This window comes from Amblyomma maculatum, chromosome 11 (assembly GCF_055883805.1).
Source record: "Amblyomma maculatum isolate TAMU_Amacu chromosome 11, ASM5588380v1, whole genome shotgun sequence".
NCBI lineage: Eukaryota > Metazoa > Arthropoda > Arachnida > Ixodida > Ixodidae > Amblyomma > Amblyomma maculatum.
Genome location: NC_139354.1, coordinates 38291603 through 38310306, shown reverse-complemented (window position 1 = coordinate 38310306; position 18704 = coordinate 38291603). Strand labels below are relative to the sequence as shown.

The 18704-nt window shown below is 49.6% G+C and overlaps 1 protein-coding gene across 1 annotated transcript in view; it reads left to right on the top strand.

Moving 5' to 3' along the window:
* The first annotated feature begins 270 nt into the window (after window positions 1-270).
* The window catches only part of LOC146173543 (wee1-like protein kinase 2), a 30317-nt gene continuing 11883 nt past the window's right edge, over window positions 271-18704 (top strand). Inside the window, exon 1 of the mRNA XM_084584928.1 lies at window positions 271-872. Coding sequence (XP_084441054.1) covers window positions 343-872 — 530 coding nt within the window. The 5' untranslated portion in view covers window positions 271-342. The remainder of the gene's footprint in view (window positions 873-18704) is intronic.

Genomic DNA, 18704 nt, shown 5'->3' with positions numbered 1-18704 from the left:
ATGGCAGCGCGAAAGGCGCGCAGCGAGGAGAAAGAAAAACAGCGGCGCTCCGAAACGGCCGTTGTAGTCACCCCGGCGCGCGTGCAGACGAACACTTTTTCGAATCAGGCGCGAGGGATGTGACGTCAAGCATTGGAAGCATGACGCATCCAACGACGCGCTCCAGCATTTGCCCGGAGCCAAACCGGAACCGGCATCGGTGCGCATGCGACGTGCGATTGGCCGAGCCCAAATAATCACGTGGGTTGACGTCACCCGTGATCCGAGTTTCGGCGGGAGAACGACTTTTTCTCCAGGGCACCGGCGGCCGTGGCCGCAGAGCTCAACGCTTCATTCGAATCGATGCCTGCTGTTCGAGATAGACCGCTGACGCCGTGCGCTCCGCGCCGTCACTCGCCAGCCGTTCGATCGACGATTATGATGGACGTTGGGCAGGAAGAAGAAACCGCTGAGTCCTCGACCCAGCTTTCCCCGAAGACGCTGTTCCGCGATACGGCCGCCGAGTTGGAACGTCTGGACTCGTCGCCGCCTTCGTCTTCGAGCGACCTGAACAGCTCCACGGACTCCGGCGTGGTGCGCTCGCTGGAGCGATCGCCGTCCGTTCCTGTGCAGAAGGTGATGCCGGTGCCGCGACAAGACACGCCGCCGTACAAGCGGATCAGGGCTCTGCGGCTGTTTGGGTCGCCGCAGACGCCCAAGACGCTGCTGCAGCGTGCCGAGGCGCCCAGCACCCAGCACGTGAGCCGACAGCGATTGCTGGAGGTGCGACCCTTGCAAGCTGCAGTCGTCAACGTCAACCCCTTCTCCCCGATGCAAACGCCTCCGCCAGAACCGCCGGCGAAACGGGTGCGAAAGTGCTACAGTATGCTCAGGTGAGTGTAACGGCAGAATCATCTGTCAAATGCGGCGGCCTGGGCGACGCGTTCGCCTCGCATCGAATTGTCAGCGATCACCGGCGAATTTCTGTTGGTTCCGTGGGACTTGCCACAGCAGTGCCGGCTACGCCTGGGTTTAATGACGAGAATGTTTATTTGCGACCGCAAGCGTGTTTACTGCAGTGGTGACTAAAAGGGGGCGTTGGCTGAGGTCCTCTGACCCCCCCCCCCCCCCCCCCCCCTGCTCATGAGCGAGCATCCTGCAGTTTGGCACAAGGGGAACAGCTTCTTGCGGAGAAACGTCGTCTGTCATTGGATCCCCGTGCTTCATCACAGCCGAATGCTTTGGCAGACGATCCACAGGAATTCCCACGCGGCCGATTTGATTTTTCTAAATATAGCGCGGAGCATGGATTAAAAAAAAAAAAAATCATGATCAGGGGTGTTCCCAATATAGCCATCCTCGCCCCCGTTTGCTTTTTTTTACTTGTTCGGGGCAGTGCGCTTGCTGCGTTTTTTTTTTTTCGATGCCAGCGGCATATTTGTCATCAACGGTCGCTTCTCTCGTTGCGTGTGCCAGCCCACATTTTACTTGAAGCTGCGCATGTTTGAATATAATCCAATCCACTACTCACTCCGTGAAATCGTTTTCATGCCCGGTTGGCATTTCGTGTCATTCAGATTAGCATCGGAAAAGGTTCTTGTTGCACCTTCCTGCAGTGTCGATGTCTGCAGTACGTGCTTCTTTAGTGCAGAAGAAAACCGCGCACGCCCGCGCCACGTTGCACGTCGTTCATCGCATCGTGCTGACGCTTCACGTAGCACGACCGCCAGTGCAGTTTCTGCAGAGGCAGCAGGTTGCTGCGACAGAGCGCTCGCGGTGCCGACTTTCTCCAGACACCTGTTTGCGACTGGCGACGGCCGTTCAAGCAAAACGCCTCCGTATCGTTTCTGCGCTCGGCGCCGCCATGTTCGTTTTCAAGCGTGTTGCCAAGGCACCCGTCGCGGGGAGAGAGGCCGCGAGACAAGAAAGTGTGCCGTTCGAGACGGTCGACTGCCTCCACGGGAATTTCTGCTGAAAGGGCTGCTTTCCCCTCTCATGTTTTTCTCCCTCTCTTTTGCTGAGTTTGCTTCTTTTTTTTTTTTTTTTTCAACTTCTCTTCTGGCGCATGTCTAGCTAGTCTAGCGGCGGCGGCGTCTTTTCGAAAGGATTGACTTGTCTAAACATGTGAACGAAACCGGCTTGTTAATTCCAGGGTTGCGTACCGGCTATGTGGATACGACTAAGTTAAGCGGTGCGCTTCATTTGGCGACGAAGCGTCTGGTTGGTACTTTTCTGCGAAAAATATTGTGTAATCCCGTTTGAATACGAGGTTGCGAAATCGTTGAAGTGGGCTTGTTTGTACTTGTCTGGTGTGAGCCGTGCGGTACGGTAGCCACAGTTCGAACGCGGGAAATTTGAACGCCTCCTCTGAAGTTCAATTCATGCGGTGAGCAAGCTCGAAATACGCGGTGCTAAGTTTAATTGATATGGTTAACTAAGCCGTTGGTTCTTAATTTATGGTAGAGCGCTTCGCTGCCTTGCGCTAAAGAATGCTTGACTGGCGCGGGTCGCGCAAGTGGGCTTGATCCCGCGGTTGCATGTTGCAAGGGGATGTCAGCAGACGGATGCTTTGAATTCCTGGGCGCCCGCACAACCTTATCTCGATCTGAAAAGCGCCCTTTGGGAACACGATCACCTGCGTCACGTTGTTTGCGCATTCGCCTTGTCGGTAGGAAAATGCGATTGCTGTGGCGCACGTTCGCGAGGCAAGCTGTTCATTTTGTCGTCCCCATAACGTCTTTTTTGATTAGGACTGAGCTGGCGCAAAACAGTTATTTGTGCATATATAATTGTTTTTTGTTTTTAAATACTAGGCGCAAACAGGTGAAACGTTGTTTGTGCTCGTTTTTTCTGGCCTTCGCGGCATGTTCTTGTTAGTTCCACTCAATTTTTCGATTTCCATTATATTTTCTTCACTTCCTTACCTTACGTCGGCCTATGCATAAAATATGCGTTCTTTCACCCACCTCCTACAATAATGCCTTTAGGCGGTGCAGGTGTACTGTTACAAAATAAATTCCGCCTCGAATCAACAACTAGAATACAGAAACACATATGAAGAATGCGAACACCTCTCCGAGCTAAATTGGTTTAAATACGTGGAGTGATATCTTTGAAACGTATGGCAGGTATCGTTTCTTATAGTCGCCATCATACATAGCAAAATTACTTTTGAAAAGGAATTAAATTACATTACTAATTATTTTGCTGAAAATTGCGGAAAAGCAATTAAATTACGTTACTCATTACTTCTCCCAAAAAGAAATGAAATTACATTACAATTACTGAGTAATTCAATTATTTCAAAGTTACTTTCTAGTTTCCATCCATGCAAAAGCTAAGTAAACCTACTAAGTAAAAAAAACAACTTGTTCTCCAGACGCGAAGCACACACATTCTTTCGTCTTTCCACGAAATTCCGTCCCAGAGATTTATTCCTTCCTTCTTTCCTATAGCACTTGCCATTACAAAAACAGGACCAGAGCAAAAACCGGAACAGACCGGACGCACTTCAGTAAAAGTAATTTCGAAAGGAATTAATTACTTTTGCTGCGAAATTACTACCAAAAGTAATTCATTACATTACTAAATTACCAAACGAAAAACGTAATTAATTAGATTACAAATTACCAAACATGTAATTAAATTACAGGAATTTCAATACTGTAATTCAATTACTGTCATGTCTGATCGTCATTAACATGAGATTCACTACTAGTTCTTGTTTGCGGTCGCACGAACCACAAACCTTTGAGGGAAAATGGAAATGTAATAAAGTTGGCAGTGTCTGTTCTGCGGGCAAAATTTCGAGAGCTAAATTCTTCCAGTATTCTGCGATTGTCTGCTTAGGGCGGTAAGAGTCGATCTTTTTCTAAGCTCCGATTCTGCTTGCTCGTTTTGGCCACATCCGGGTGAAGTACTTGCCAGAAGTACCGATAGAACCTCGAGCTTTAGATTAGTTCCTTTTGTGGGCCCTATGGGTTAGCTAAAATCCTGCATGTGCCTTCCCTTTCCTTCTCTCTCTCTGAAGTCCAAAGGAAGATACGACCTAATCCGCACGTCTCGATGCAGCTAGTAGCGACAGCTATGAATGATTGCGCCAGGTATGAAATAATGATAAAGCAACTGTCGACGCAAATGTCTACAGTGCTGCCAAGCACCGAACACTAGCGAACCTTCCTACTGTTCCTTGAGTTTTCGCACGCTTTATTAATGGGGACTGCTTTTAGTTTTCAGTGCGCCTAGCCATGAAACGCCACCATTTCTACGCATTCGAAAGCTGGGTGATGTATACAGTTCACACGCATGACGGCTACCTCAAACATATTGCTGATACGTTCCCTGCTTGCATTCGATTTGCTGTCCAATTTCTGGCTAACATATTATGGTGCATATGCAGCACGGACCGTTAGGGTGCTTATCTGCGGAAAGTCTACCCTGAAAGTACGAAAAATCGGTCATTGAATGAAGCTTTCTCCTGGGAAAATGTCACGTGGCCTTCTGTGAATCTATATGAATAGCCGACTGTTGGGAGGATTTCCATCTGGAAATTCTGCTGGCTGCACGAAGACAGAATGGACGCTGCCGAATAAAGTATTTCTCGCTCTCAGTATTAGGGTGCGTTCTTCGAGATCTGCGCTTTTCGTGCCTCGTACTATGCACAGAAGAAATCCCCGAGCCTCGAGTCCTTTGCTATCATGAGCTAACCTTCCAAAATGGTTTCAGGGGAACAGTATTGTGTCGGTGCTCGGGCGTTCAATTACTGAGTCACTGATAATCTAATTGACCGACTTATGATCTGAGTACATGCAAAACACAGAAACGCGTGCTAAACTACTTAAAAAAAAAAAGAATGTTGGACCAGTTTGCTAGATAACGTGGGGGCTCCTTTCACAGCCAGCGTCTATATCCATAGCCTCCTATCTATATGGCATATGCACCTTGCATATTTATTAGAGGTCGCCGCAGAATATCACTCGTCTGGTATAACTGAGCATGCATTTGGGCTTAACTATCCCGCCGGTATTGTGCCTGGTGTGGCGACGACGTTTATTGCGTTTTGCTGCATTCGATAACGACATATGTTCCGTTTAAAAGGAAGAACCTGATAAACTGGCGTAAAAAAAAAAAAAATCTAAATAGACCGGCTGCACAAAGGTTAGCTCTAAACAGATGCTGCACCTTTACTGAATGTGCAGCGTGATGCCCCTTGCGAGATATATCACACCCCGACTTTTTTTTTTTCTTTTTTTTGGCGTCTAACACAGCTCTACAGCGTACGAAAGCGATCCCTGAGCGCGATTTCACGCAAGCAAAGCACGAGACCTTGCGATATAAGTGACCCTGTGCGAGACGTGCTTGTAACTGCTTTCCGACAGATACCGCGTGCAAATAAGGAAATTTCAGTCGTTTACACTGGGTCATTGTCTGGCACTTTATTACGCAGCCGTGTCCGTCCGATATTGCACGAAGCCGCGATCTTTTCGATTTGAACTTATCTTTGAACTCTGGGTTAGTGTGAAAGCTCGTTTTGACCGTTATACGCGTTGCGTGCCACACTCGAGCATTGTCTTTACTGCCACGTCAATTGCGTCCTTTGTTTCTGGATATCGCGCCTCGTGTGACTTTACAAGAGCGACGCGCAGCGATATCGGAGGAAGAGAAAGCACTCCAGCGATCCCCGTTCAAGTGCCATGCGTTATTTCAGTCCGCATAAGAGGTCGCGCATAAGAACAAAAGTGGAGTCTGCACTCACCTCATGTTCGTCGATAAGCTATCCGGTAGTGTGACCCGTAACGAACACTGCACGCTAGGCCTAGCCTTGTGCTTGTGGTACCACAGCCAAGGAGGCTGATCGTCACAGTGGCGATGGCTCCTGTAGTCGCCTGCGAAGGTCGTGGCGAATTCGGCGCTCTTTTTCTCGGCCACTCAAATCGGTAACAACTAAAACACTTTCACGGGCTTCTTCTTCGACCACAGAATTTCTACCGGCCGGTATAGAGACACGTACACACGTCGCACAGAGCGCGTTGGAGCAGACTATTTCTGACACATCCCTGCACTGGCTTCGATCGCACGTGGTCGTCTGCGAATGCTTCGTCTGCTGCGCACCAGCAGCCCGACACAGACCGGCGTTTGGGCAGACGTAGAAGATTATTAACAAACACTTAGCCGTAGCTCTTGCACTCGTAGCTGAAAAAAGGTTTTCACCACCACACCACCACCACTGACCAGAGAGCAGGCTTCGAAGACAGCCGTGGCTGTTGCACGCGGAATGTCGTCTGCGGGTCCAGAGACGTCGCTGAAGGGCTTCGTCGGATCTGTTGCGAACGAGTGGGGGCGACCCTTTGCATTGCCATGCCTGCTGCCTTTTGCCTGGGACGAGCAAAATTCCGCGAATGCTGCTCAGCAGGAAATCTCAGTGCCCGTACCCTGCCCCGACCAGTCTCGGAATGCTGTCCTCTCCTGTCCTTCAGGCGTAGTTATAATAATGCCGGTGACAGGAGGTAACTGCCTCGTGGAGGAAAAAAAGATTCGGGAAAGGGAAGTGCTCAATACTTTGTTGACATCAGCGGAAATGAGGGGAAAAGAGGGTGCCTGGGAACAAAGGATGCTACGCGTTTGGCGAAGACGCTTTGTAGTTGGAGGACCATCCTTGCTTCTCAAAGGAGCCGACAGTGATTCGGTGGGGGAAATTAGCCGCGCGGTCGGCGCACATCAGTCGCTCGCGCTAAAATTTGCTCTTTTGTCCCATTTGGAAAACAGGTCGTCTGAGCACGGGCCCGAGGTAGTCAGCTGCGTTCGCATCGTTTGCTGCGTGCCGACTCAAGCACATTCATTCGCCCGTGAAAAGGCGAAAATGCCGCCTGATAGATTACTGCAGATATCGTTGCCTGGAGGGTTTGTAAGGATTTAGCTTGGGACCCTTCCTGAACACGCATCGCGCACTTCCGGTAAACCGGTGTACGTGAACAATGGCACGTCTCCGGCAAGTGGAGGGCTTCAGAAATTCGGACATCGCGCTTTCTTTTGAATTTGCCGCCATTCTGGAGTGGTCGTACAACTAATTTCTCTCGTGCAACAATTTAAGGTATGCCCTCTTCCTCGTTCCTAGAACGCAAGAAGCACTTTAGGCGATACCCCGTTTTTCCGCTCGGTGATGAAGTTGTGTTAGCGGTGGTTAATTAAATGTGGATGAGATAAGCATCGAAAGGAAGGATAATTAACTGTCTCGGCCGGTCGCGGAAAGTCCTTGGACACTGCTTGTTGGCGAAGTTAAAAAGGAAGGCTGGTAGGATACAACTCGAAGGAAAGGCGGCGTTTTCCCTTCAAAGGTTATCCTCGTGACTTCGTGGGTAATCGCTCTCGTAGACCTGCTATGATTCAGCAGGGTGCGGCGGACAAAAACGAGTTCACCGAGGCTTTATCGCGTTAACCGCGGCGTCGTGAAAATTGGTCGGCGCTGTTGGCTGAAAGCCTCCTTTGAGAGGTATGCGCCGCCATTTTTGTCCACTGTATATCCGTCTGTAGAGTATAAGCATATAGAAGACAACAGGAAGGTATGGCGGAAAGCGTTACTATTTCCAGATATCGTCAGGAATCGCATTTTCTTCGCAATATCATTTCCGTTGAACTTCGCTGGCGTAGTTCAAAACGTGTAATTGAGGAGAGGCGGACTTCTTGCTTCTCTTTCCCACTGCCTCTGTTCAACTGAGATGACAGCTGCTACCACTACCCTTGGATGCAGCCGAGGGCTCCGGGCTCACTCTAAAAAGTGTGCACCTTTTGTCCGGATTTGCTGTTGAGAATTTCATGCCGAGCACGCGGCTTGTTCGGCCGAGAAAAGGGACCTATTACCGGGGATTCTGAAGCTTGGAAACCCGTGTATGCAGCCGGCTGCAAATATTTACGGGACAAAGAGTGCTCAGGAACGAATTAAGCTACTGCTGCGCAGCCTCGCGACCCAGTCGCCTCGTTTTTGATTCCAGCCGATAATGGAACTACACACGCATGATTGCTACTATACTTTTTTTCCTATGCATTTTTTTTTTCTGCACACCCGCATCCCGTATGCCTCGTGCGTTTATTGCAAACTTCGACGTAAATTGCGCGTTTGTTCGCGAATCAGGTAACTGCGGGTAATAATTGAACTGGAAAGAGACCAGAAAAAGAAAAAAATTATTCGCAGGACTGCTACCGAGCGCGAGGTCACGGGTTCGACTCGGTGGTCGCAATTCGTTGGCGGCGAAATCTAAATCAACCCATGTGCATATAATTTCGCGGGTCGAAATTATTACCTCTATGCTTTCTGCTACGGCGCAGTGCCTTATGTGAAGAAAACCCGCTAAGTAGAGAACTAAATGTAACAATAAATCAGAGGTGTGCGTCTGCCTCTTTTTGTGTTTCAGGTGCTTTCACAGTGTAACACAGCGAGTCAGAACCGAACCTTCATTGCAGGAAGCGAGGTGACTCATCTCGCGTCTCATCCTGCGAGGGTGGAACATCCGTTCCATACCCATTACGGATGCTTATTGCATGTCTGGTTTCCAGGGAAAAGAAAGAGAGCAGTGACGTCAGAGGGTGATGTCCCGAAGCCTTTCTCCTTACAAGGTCGTCTGCGCCCGGAATTTCCGTATCGTCTGCTTCGGACTTGCCCGCGCACGTCGTCTGCGACGCTTGGCGATTGCCGGAACTGTCGCAATGTTTTCGCCTTTTGTTGCGTTCACGAGTTTCGTCTGCGGTGTTTACTTTGTGCTAATCTTGAAGGGTTCTTTCCACTGTACCCCTTCGATACCCGTATCACTTGCTACAACGCCTCGGCCGGCGATCGGGATCAAAACACTCAAGTGCAGGCTGTTAGAGATAGAGGAAGGTGAACGAAAATAATAATAAAGAATTCTTCCATACCTCGCTCCATTGCCTTGACAGAAGTAGGGATAGCGATAGTGTGGCATCGCGCCTACCACAGCTCGCGTTTCACAGTAAAAGTAAAAAAAAAAAAAAAAACAAAAAAAACGTTTAGAAACACTAAACATGTCGAATGACGTTCATTAGGCGGGTAATTTATTTAGGAAAGTGGTTTCATGGATGTATAACAATGCGGCTAGCCGTTCGCGCGCGCGCGCGTGTGTGTGTGTGTACGCACGCACGCGTGTGCGTGCAGTGCGTGTCATGTAACTGATGAGTGATGACTGCCGTGTATCTCTTTAGAGTCCCACCGCATTTTTGTCGCATATGAGGCGCGGCATAAAGCTCTCACAAACCCATAGCTTCGTTTTACTTTTTTTTTTTTTTGCTGGCATCAGCTATGACGAAGAGAGCAAAAATAAGAAAAACAGCTTTTCCATCACACGTGTATATTTAGTATGCACGGTTCCGCACTACGCAGTGTCCGTTATTCCATTTGAATCTCCGATACAAACGAAACATCTCCATCATCCTCTCTATCCCACGGTGGCACGTCAGGCGTTGCGGTGCCGGCGTCATCGCCTTTTCCGTTTTTTTTCCCATCGCCAGGAGACCCGAGATGCGAACGCAAATCACGCCTGCTCGGCTTGCGTGAACCGGGGCGTTGCGCGCAGCGGCACCTGTCGAAGCCGCTCTTCCGAAACCATTGTGTTTGGCCTCGTTCTGTTTACCCTCGTGTCGGCAGCACGCCCGCATGCGATTGAGATATTGCACACAACGTGCTACCTTGTCATCGCGCTTTCGTCCTGGTTGCATGCTTCGAATGCTACTTGTAAGCACTGCGCGTGGTCAAGCCGCCCTTTGCATCTTTGTTTTCGTTCCCGCCGCATCGCGCGCGTCCGTAGCCGAGACAATCCATTTCTCAATCCGAATACAAACGACTGCCGTCTGCTTCTGCCGCAGCCTCCTCCGTGACGGTTAACGCTAGCAGGCGAGAAAAGCCGGTGAAGAACTTTGAGTGCACCTGCTGTCTTTAAGCTTGCGCCTGCATGCTCGCATCGCAGTTTCTTCCTCTCGCCCCGTTCGTAGTACCTTTTTTTTTTTTTTCTCCTTTCACCTACTTGCGTACGGGAACCATTGTTTATCTCGATTGCCGAGCGCAGCTGGCGCTGCATTGCTAGGGTCCCGCTGTTCGAAAAATAAAACGAACAGACTTTCTCTGCGCCCGTTGCTCGGATGGGTCGGACGGACTCATCGGCAGGTGCATCACCGGCCCCCCACGCGCACTTGTTTTGTCGATGTATCGTCTGCTTTTCGCGCTGTTCGTTTTGAGGCTGCGGTTGAAAAAAAGCAGTTTCCTAGCTTTTTTTTTCTTTTTCATTTATTTGACGGCTAGCAGTGACGAGATCTGTGGGTAGCAGTGTCTTTCCCTCTGTTTTTGGCGGAAACACCTGTATATAGCTGGAAATGTGTGCGACACAAACGGTAAACGTGCTGGAGCGGTGGCGGAAAAGGCAGACGACTCTTTTACGCCGCTGCTGTTGGCTTGTGCACAGTTTCAACTCCTGGATTTTCTCCCTTTGTTAATTGCCCCTTCCTATAGCAAGTGTGCAACCGCCGCAGTTGTTCTTTTTCTTTTTTTTTGATGTTGTTTTCAGTTTCAATCATTTGCTTTCTTGGATAAAGTTTGTACTATTTTCCCGCTGAAACTAGCGGATTCCCTGGTTCCATCACCATGCAGAGATGGGAGAGCACCAGCTATAGGCAACCTGCAATGGAGTTTGCTGAGACATGTGGCGCCACCTGGCGGCCGACGGGATCTAATACTGAGTCGGCGCAGAAGCTGACGCCGTATATGTTGCGGACGCTGTGTTCCTTCTGCGTTCGCGTTTTGTTATCCCAGTTAGTGTGATTTACTCATTTAGTGACTTCAGTGGTCTCATGCGATGCTTCGACTACAACGGATGTGAACAAGAATAAAAATAAGCGCAAGGGCGGCGATAAAGACTGCCACAATCACGAAGGAAACCTAAGCGTACCGCTTGCTGGGAGAACCTGGGGAGAATGATGAGAGAAGGAGATATTGGCTGCGAGAGAGTAATGTAACTGAAATTCGTTTTGTTATGGGGCCATTGGTGTACAGACGCCAAGAAGCTAAAATAAGACGATTGCCCGTGAGCGGAGGAAACGGTATAAACTTCTGACTCGGGGAGTCGCACGCTGCTTGGGGCACACTACTCAGTACGCGCTCCGCGCTGTAAAATTTGGCGTGTACTGGTATATGCTGTGCAAGATCGAGTGGCATACGTCCAGAAAAGCAACAAAGCCGCGCAGCCGCAGCATCGTATTCCAGCCACATTTCAACAGAGGCGAAATAAAAAAAAAAAATGTTCGTGGATCTGTGAACCGGATTTCTAATGCGGTGTCTATTCGGAACCACAAAGCCAAAATATCTTCAAAACTTCCAATTGCAAATTCCAATAAGCATATTAATCTGTAAATTAGTTCTTAAGGTGCTGAAAAAGTCGAAGTGGCGGAGTGTAGAGGCCCGTGATACTGTGTACGCTGAGAATGGAACTTCGTTCTATCGTTCCGCGCCAAATATTTCTTTCACCGACTGCTCAAGCTACTCAAGAGTCTATTGTCCCAGACGATAGACTATTTCATCATTAGTAGCAACAGTAAAAAAATTGTAACTCTTAACGACCTCCTCTACGAAAGCTTCGCCTTTGAGTGCCAGCATTACCCGCCGGCTTTCTCTAAGATTGAGGTACGGAGGTACAAAATGCATGCCAGTTGTTGTTAAGAGCTTTATTTTTCCAACGGTGTAGGAGGCCCCCTACTCCCCGTCCCCGGCACGCACAGTTTTCGTTGATGACGCACGCTACAACCGCACAGTGCTTGCAATCGCCACATCCGTAGCGGGTACCGCACCATGCCTCCTGTAACTTCCACGGCACTGTCGAAAAGTGCACCACGAACAAAAGTGTTCGTCATGGTATTAAACTGTAAAGCAAAATCGTGAGGAAATTATTATGCTGCTGTAATCAAACAGCAAGAACAAAAAAAGAAAAAACGGCGATCAATCTCTTCTCAGGTTCTCTCTGCACTTTCAATGTTTGGGTATGAGGTGTGAACGCAATAGGTAAATGAAAAGCTACGTTTACAACATTTTTCATTCATTTAATTATTTCTTAATTCATCATCACATATCCGACTGATGCCCTGAGAGAATAAATTTCGTTAAAAAAAAATTCCGTCTACTCAAGCGAAATTCAAAGTTGTGCGCGCGGGTGTTCCGTCGCGAGCGGCGCGCACTTCGCGGTGACGTCGACACCGTTCACGTTTTAAACATGAGCATTCTCGAACAGGCGGTGTCCTTTCGTCAGTATTGGTTTTCGGAAGTAGCTCTGAAGACATTCGATTGCCCTAAAACCGCAGAAATTGAGAGCCGAGATGCTTCCAGCCGTACAACGCGAACGCAACCCGACCGCGCCTGCCTACTCAGATAAGTCGGCGCCGCGCCGAACGCTGCGCTCCACTAGCGCCGCCTGGCCACTGCAGGTTGCCTATGTATTTTCAGCGATGACTGTCGCCGGGAGTCGGCATTTTGCGTTTATAAATGGCCTCCTGTAGGTCTACAATAGTTTAATGTGTATTGAGTTTTAGTCGACTCTTATATGCGTTGTTTATGCGCGTAAGACCTCCGATCTTTCAACTATTCACTTATCGTTAGTCTTCCCCTGTAATCTTTTAGATAGCGATGCTTGCTTTATAGCGGACACGAAGCACGTTCGCGTTACTGTCGTTTACATGTACGCATTCATGCAGACGATGATGCGTTCACTGCATGCTGGTAATAAGCAGTGCCTCGCACACCGTGTAGCTTTTATACAAGCTGCATTGCCTTACTACTGCATTGTCTGCTAGTAAAAAAGTCACGTCGTCTGCACACATGACGCTAACCCTTTCGTCTGCTTCCGACAATTATCATGTTGGTAGAGCGTGAACGTTGGATTCACGACAAGCAACGGTAATCCCGCTCGCGCCGCGTCTCTAGGTGTATATATATATACGTCACACCCGTCTGCTCATCTCAGCTCGGTTGGTTTATGAATCAAGACGTCACCTTTTGTTCCAAGAGGGTCGTAAAAAGTTTTACGTCGCTGGCCACGTTTCGGGGCGCCGGCCAAAGGTTCTCGTGCGCTGTTCTACCGGCCTCCTCCGAATACGGCCAAATCGTGACTTTTCCCGCTGCCGAGGAGACCGCAGCGCTATACGACGCGTGTAGCCTTATACAACCTCTTTTGTTCGTTTACGACCGATATAAAAGTGTAGGGCCTTTTGTTTCACGATGTTTGCCGAGGTGTTTGCCGAGCAGCGGTCTTCATTGTGGAAGAATTAGTGCTCTTGCTTGGGCTGGTACGTTGTACAACGCGATTACGGCTCTGGGATTATCAGATGCTGGCCAATGGTGTGTTGTAATGCGTTTTCTTGGTAGTACAACGGTTCGACTTGTCCGTGGCACTATTGAGCGGCTTTCCGTCATCATCGTGCTCTTTTTGCCGGGTCAGTCGTGACGCGATCGTTACGAAGGTACACCTCTGTGGGTCATGTCACGTTCGGCTTCTTATGTGCTACGGATGGTTATCAGACGATTATGTTGCGTTCCGATCTTTGGGACGATGCAGTAATGAAAACTGTGGATGTCGTGTCCGTGCTTGAGCTCCGGTTAAGTAAGATACCGTGTGTTCGTTACATACGAAAATTCGTTATTCAGACGAACTCGCTTTTGTTGCAGTTGTGGCGAAGTCTGTTTAAATGTAGAAGCGCACTTTGTATCGCCAGATGGGAACTGTACCGCATTTTCCCGCGAAGACTTTCTCTCATAGGTTTTCTGTCTTCAAATTGCTTGAAGACACGAATACCGAATTCGAAAACCATCGATAACGTGATTGAGCATCCTAACTTCAAGGCCAACGTTTTTTTTTTTTCTCTCTCCTTGTAAATTGTGCACACTTCCCAGCAGCCCGTGCCAGTTCCCTCAGTGATGTTAGCGTGATCTCGTCAGCTATTCGCACTTAGACCAGTTTGCCATGAACACAATACAGTTCATATTTAGTGACAATGGTGTCACCATCGTTGTCGTCTTTAAACGCGTGCCTCGTTTCCGCGCCAGTCGATGTAAGCCCAGGTTTCATGCACTTCGCGTCTTCAAGGCTATTCGACAAAGACATGGTGACCCCGTGTTTCGGCGTGGCGCCCGAGTCGCGCGCGGCCGTCAACGGTCTCTGCTCGCGGCGCGGGGGTGATCTGCATGCATATATAGTGGAGCGTGAACGGCAACGCGCGGTTCCCCGCCAATGTTGCTGGCCTCCCGGTTCCAGGTGGGATGGTGCTTTTCCCGATGCCTCCTCCTTCCGTTGTCGCATCTGCGTCCGGTCAGCTGAGATTGTGTACGTGACGCGGTCCGTTGGTCGGTTTTGGGCCAGTCGCTTCACCTCCCCCCCCCCCCCCCCCCCCACACACACACACACCTTTGTACACCTCATCTCCATCCCATTAAGGCGCACGCGACCTTGTGTGCGTTCGTATGTTCGTCTGCTCGTGCAGACGACGCCCGCGTTGCTCGCTTGCTTTCGTCTGCGACGTGTCCATATGCAAGGTTAAATGCTGGTGTGGTTTATGGAGTTTGTCTGCTAATGATTATCCTAACATATCCGCGTAGGTGCAAGGTAATGAGCGTTTTACAGTTTTAGTTTCGACGCCTCGTGTAGGTTCGAATGGGGTGTTGCGGGCGTCGCGAGATGCATCTTTTTCTTCTGCACGGCAGTAACGTATACCGTTTAATCACATTAGCGGGGAAGCAGTCTTTAAACGCTCCGGAATCGCTCGTAACGGCCTTTTCGGCTGTTACGAGTTCGCCTTCGGTGATACCTGATCGTGAACTTAGTATTTAAAGCGTGCATGGCCGATTCAAGCGCTAGTTCGTCGACGGTGACGTTCCTACCGACAGGTATACCCGTATTTTGTCTCAACCCATTTCACGTCTTCTGTAACATGTATTTGATGGCAGAGTTTAGCAAACCTTCGTCGCTGAACGGCTCCGACTTCCCTCTTTCTCAGCTAATTGCCTTTATGCTTGTCTGCTGTATCGCTTAGTTTATCAAATATTAATTAGGTCATCATAGTCTTGCGATGCATGCAGTTTACGTAGTTTACGCACACAACACTAAAGTGGTTCGTGGCCTTCGAGGTGATCGTTTCGTCTGCTTGCCGCCATCGCGAAGGACGCTGTTCGTTGGAGCGCGCTGGTCGCCAGCTGAGCGGGCAGTGGGGGTTTGTGCACACGCAAATAGCGTGTTTCCTGTTGTCCTCCCAGGTGGCTGTGGCACGTGCCGCGGGCGTTCATTGTGGCGCATGGGACATAATTGAAACCAGCAGCCGCCAACACCGCCGCGGGGGGACGGTACGTTTAGTGATGGAGGGGGGTGGGGGGGTTGCTAAGGGTGCTGACCTTCCTCCGTCTTTCTTCTCTGCGGGTCCCGTCTTGCGTCTTTTGTCAACAGCTTCCTTCGGAGCAGGGAGGGAAGGAGGCGCGGATAGTGTCCGTGTCGGTTTGCTGAGCTGTCTCTCTCCAGGATGTCTTCTTTTCCCCCCAGGAAACGAGGCTGTGTGCTCGTCTTCCGGCATAGTCCTTTATCCTTGCTCTGCAAAGAGTAGGGATCTTTCCTAATCCAGAGTTTTTTTTTCTTTCTTCCCCCCCCCCCCCCCCCCCCTTTGCGTCTTCGCTTGTAGTGGCTAAACTGGCACACTGTTATGCAATGGTCGTTGCGTTTGTCGTTATCGTTTCTCGTTGGAGAAGCCACGCCTCGTGAATTATCAAGATCGGCGTTATTTACGTGTTAAGCGACTTCTCTGTTTCATACCCACATGCGAGGAAGCTTCACGCCGGTCGTCGTAACATGATACGCGTCGTACATACAAGGTCTTGAATATTTGGGAGCTGGGATTTAAAAAAATTCTATGCAAAATCTACTACCCCATTCGAGCTGAAATAACGTTCACAAAGTAGCAAAATATAGTCTACTTTATCTGATAAGTGATTCAACATCGGCACTTGCCTAGATTTTCCGAAATCGAGAAAAAACTGCTCTCGGAGGCGTGCAGGATTTTCGCAAAAGACTCGAAAAGCTATTTTGACATGGTGCGTCATCTGTCGGGCAGCGAGGTAAGCGCGCCAACGGCCGGGATGGAGCTTGTCTCACTGCTCGACAGATGACGTATCATGTCAAAATATATTTTCGACTCTCTTCTGCGAAAATTGTGCACGCTACCGAGAGCAGTTTTTTCTCGATTTCGGGAAATCTAGGCAAGTGCCGATGTTGAATCACTTATCAGATAACGTAGACTATATTTTGCTACTTTGTGAACGTTATTTCAGCTCGAATGGGGTAGTAGATTTTGCACAGGAAGTTTTTAAATCCCAGCCCCCAAATATTCAAGACCCTGTATATCTTTCCGCGCTCTAGAGGCGGCCGAGCAGAAGCATAAACACTTCGCTCACCATCCTTCACGCCTCATTCTCCGCCGCCGGTAGTCCTTGCGAATTTCACGCCACATTGACCTTACACGTGAAACGAGGACTCGGCGAAAGCAGCGGCAAGTCGCGTGCCGGCCAAATGTCGTCTGCGCATGGTTGCGTCCGTTAGGCCGCGCGCTGCCGCCTTCCCTTTCGTTGTCTGCTCTCCGGCTCTGTCTCAACAGACGACGCCAGTGTGAGCAGACGGATTTACATCAGACAATTGCTGGAGATTCGCGCCGCCATCTTGTTGACTATTCCTTCGCTTATGAAAGAATGGATAGCGTAAAAAAAAGGAAGGCGGGGGAGGGGGGGGGGGGGGCTGAAGGTGGAGAGGACTTGAGCCTACTGGCAGACGACTTCCGCTTTTTAGCAGCCGCGGGCGACTGTTAACGGAGCAGACGACGCCGAAACCTGTTCCGCTTTTTTTTTCTTTTTTTTTTCTCTCTCTTCTGCTCTGGCTAATCGCTTGTACATACGCGCATCTCTATAGCCGGCATGTGCCAAATGTCGTTTCTACATGGCCGAGTCCGTTAGGGTCGTTTGCGTTGGGCGGCTGTCTTTTCCGCCTCGCTTGGCCGACCTTGGCGAACACGGACGAGACGACAGACGGGGGCCTGCGGCAGATTTGGTTCTGACGTCGCGTCTAGTCGCGTCGGTAGCCGTTGGACTTCTCTTGACGCGATGATGGCTGGAAAGCCGTCTGCCAGAGTTGTTTGTCGTTCGTTATTGGGCAAGGTAATTTTTTGCAAAGTAAAGTTGTATAGCTTTCCTAGGAACTTCGCAGTTAATGCGCTTTGCACATACGAAAGAATCTTTCTGGTTTAAGAAGCCAGAGACCTGAAAATTAGCCCCGATGGACCTTCTTTTTTTCTTCTTGTTTGCGCAATATTGACTTTTTACTTAGGTGGCCTAGGTGTAGTGCCGATAACGATTCGTTATTTTCCATAATAGGTAGATAAGCGTTTTTTCCTTATTTCCTTCAGAAATAAGGGGATCGTAGCCCCTGAGCGGAGGATTGGTAATTGAAATCTCGTAGTATGTACCTCCTGCATATTGGGCCGACACTCGAGCCTGGTGGTCTAGTCGTCTTGGGTGGCGAACGTAGCCGAAGTGTTGTTTCTGCCGATCGCATATACTTCCAGGTTCGGCGTCGTTCATGACTGCCCTGGAAAATCGTCGGTTTGTCTGTCTATTCGTCAGTTTGCACTATGTACGCGAATTTGGTGTGCAGTAAAGACCAATTGCGTGCGGTCGCATTTCCTTCGTTCTAATTGCTTTAAAGAAAAGTACGCTCATAGACATTTATTTGGCATATTCCTGTGCGCAATTGTTACCCGTCGAAGAATCGACCTTAACTTCGTTCCCGAAATTGGCAAATTGGCAATTCTTCGCTCACCATTTCGAGCATAAACAGCACTCGATAACAGTGTTCATAATCGCAAATCCGGCGACCGAGTCATTCAAGAAGCGGGCGTAGAGTTCGTCGCCGTTAAAGTCACCGCGGTTGTTGTTGCAGCTTCGGTACATCTTTTCTTGTCCGCCGATTCAAAGGACCTCAATTTAAAGAGCGTAGCTGACTGCTTCAACACGTGGCTTGACGAAACCGTTGGCTTTAGTCGATTGTTGCCCCCTCTCTTTCTCTCTCCCTAAGTCATCTGCAACTTCACCTCGCGACCGGGAGCTGCCTTTCCAAGGTGGCGGTAGTGGCGGCATCGCACGAGGCCGCGGACTAAAAGGGCGAACAATTCGACCGGCAAGACCGTTAGGACGAGCGGTCCAAAGAAGACGACGGCATTGCAAGAAGGCGACAAAGGCGGGCAAAGTCTCGTCCCGCGAGCCTCTCTGTTCTCCAATAAAGCGACCCTTCTTTTCCCTTTCATTTTTTTTCCTTCGCGTCCTTACCTTTGGTTGTCGCCGGAATATCCCCTTTCCCCAACAGTGCGTAACGGTCTCCCGCCGCCGGAGTCTATCTTGAGGTGACCCCCTCCACCTCCCCCTGTCCGTACGCCGCATCTGCCTATCCCGGCTTTCACTGATTTCTTTTTCCCGCCTAACCGCCCGAGCGAGACTCCGAAAACAAACAAAAAGCGCGCCTGTTGGCGCGCGCACGCGCGCAGTGGTCTGGTGTCTGCATCGGCATCGGCACGCGACTCTTTCCCTCAGTTTTCTTTTTCTAGCTTCTGCCAGAGGACTGTGCTTCTGCTGCCCTTCTCACCCCTCTTTTTCATCTCTG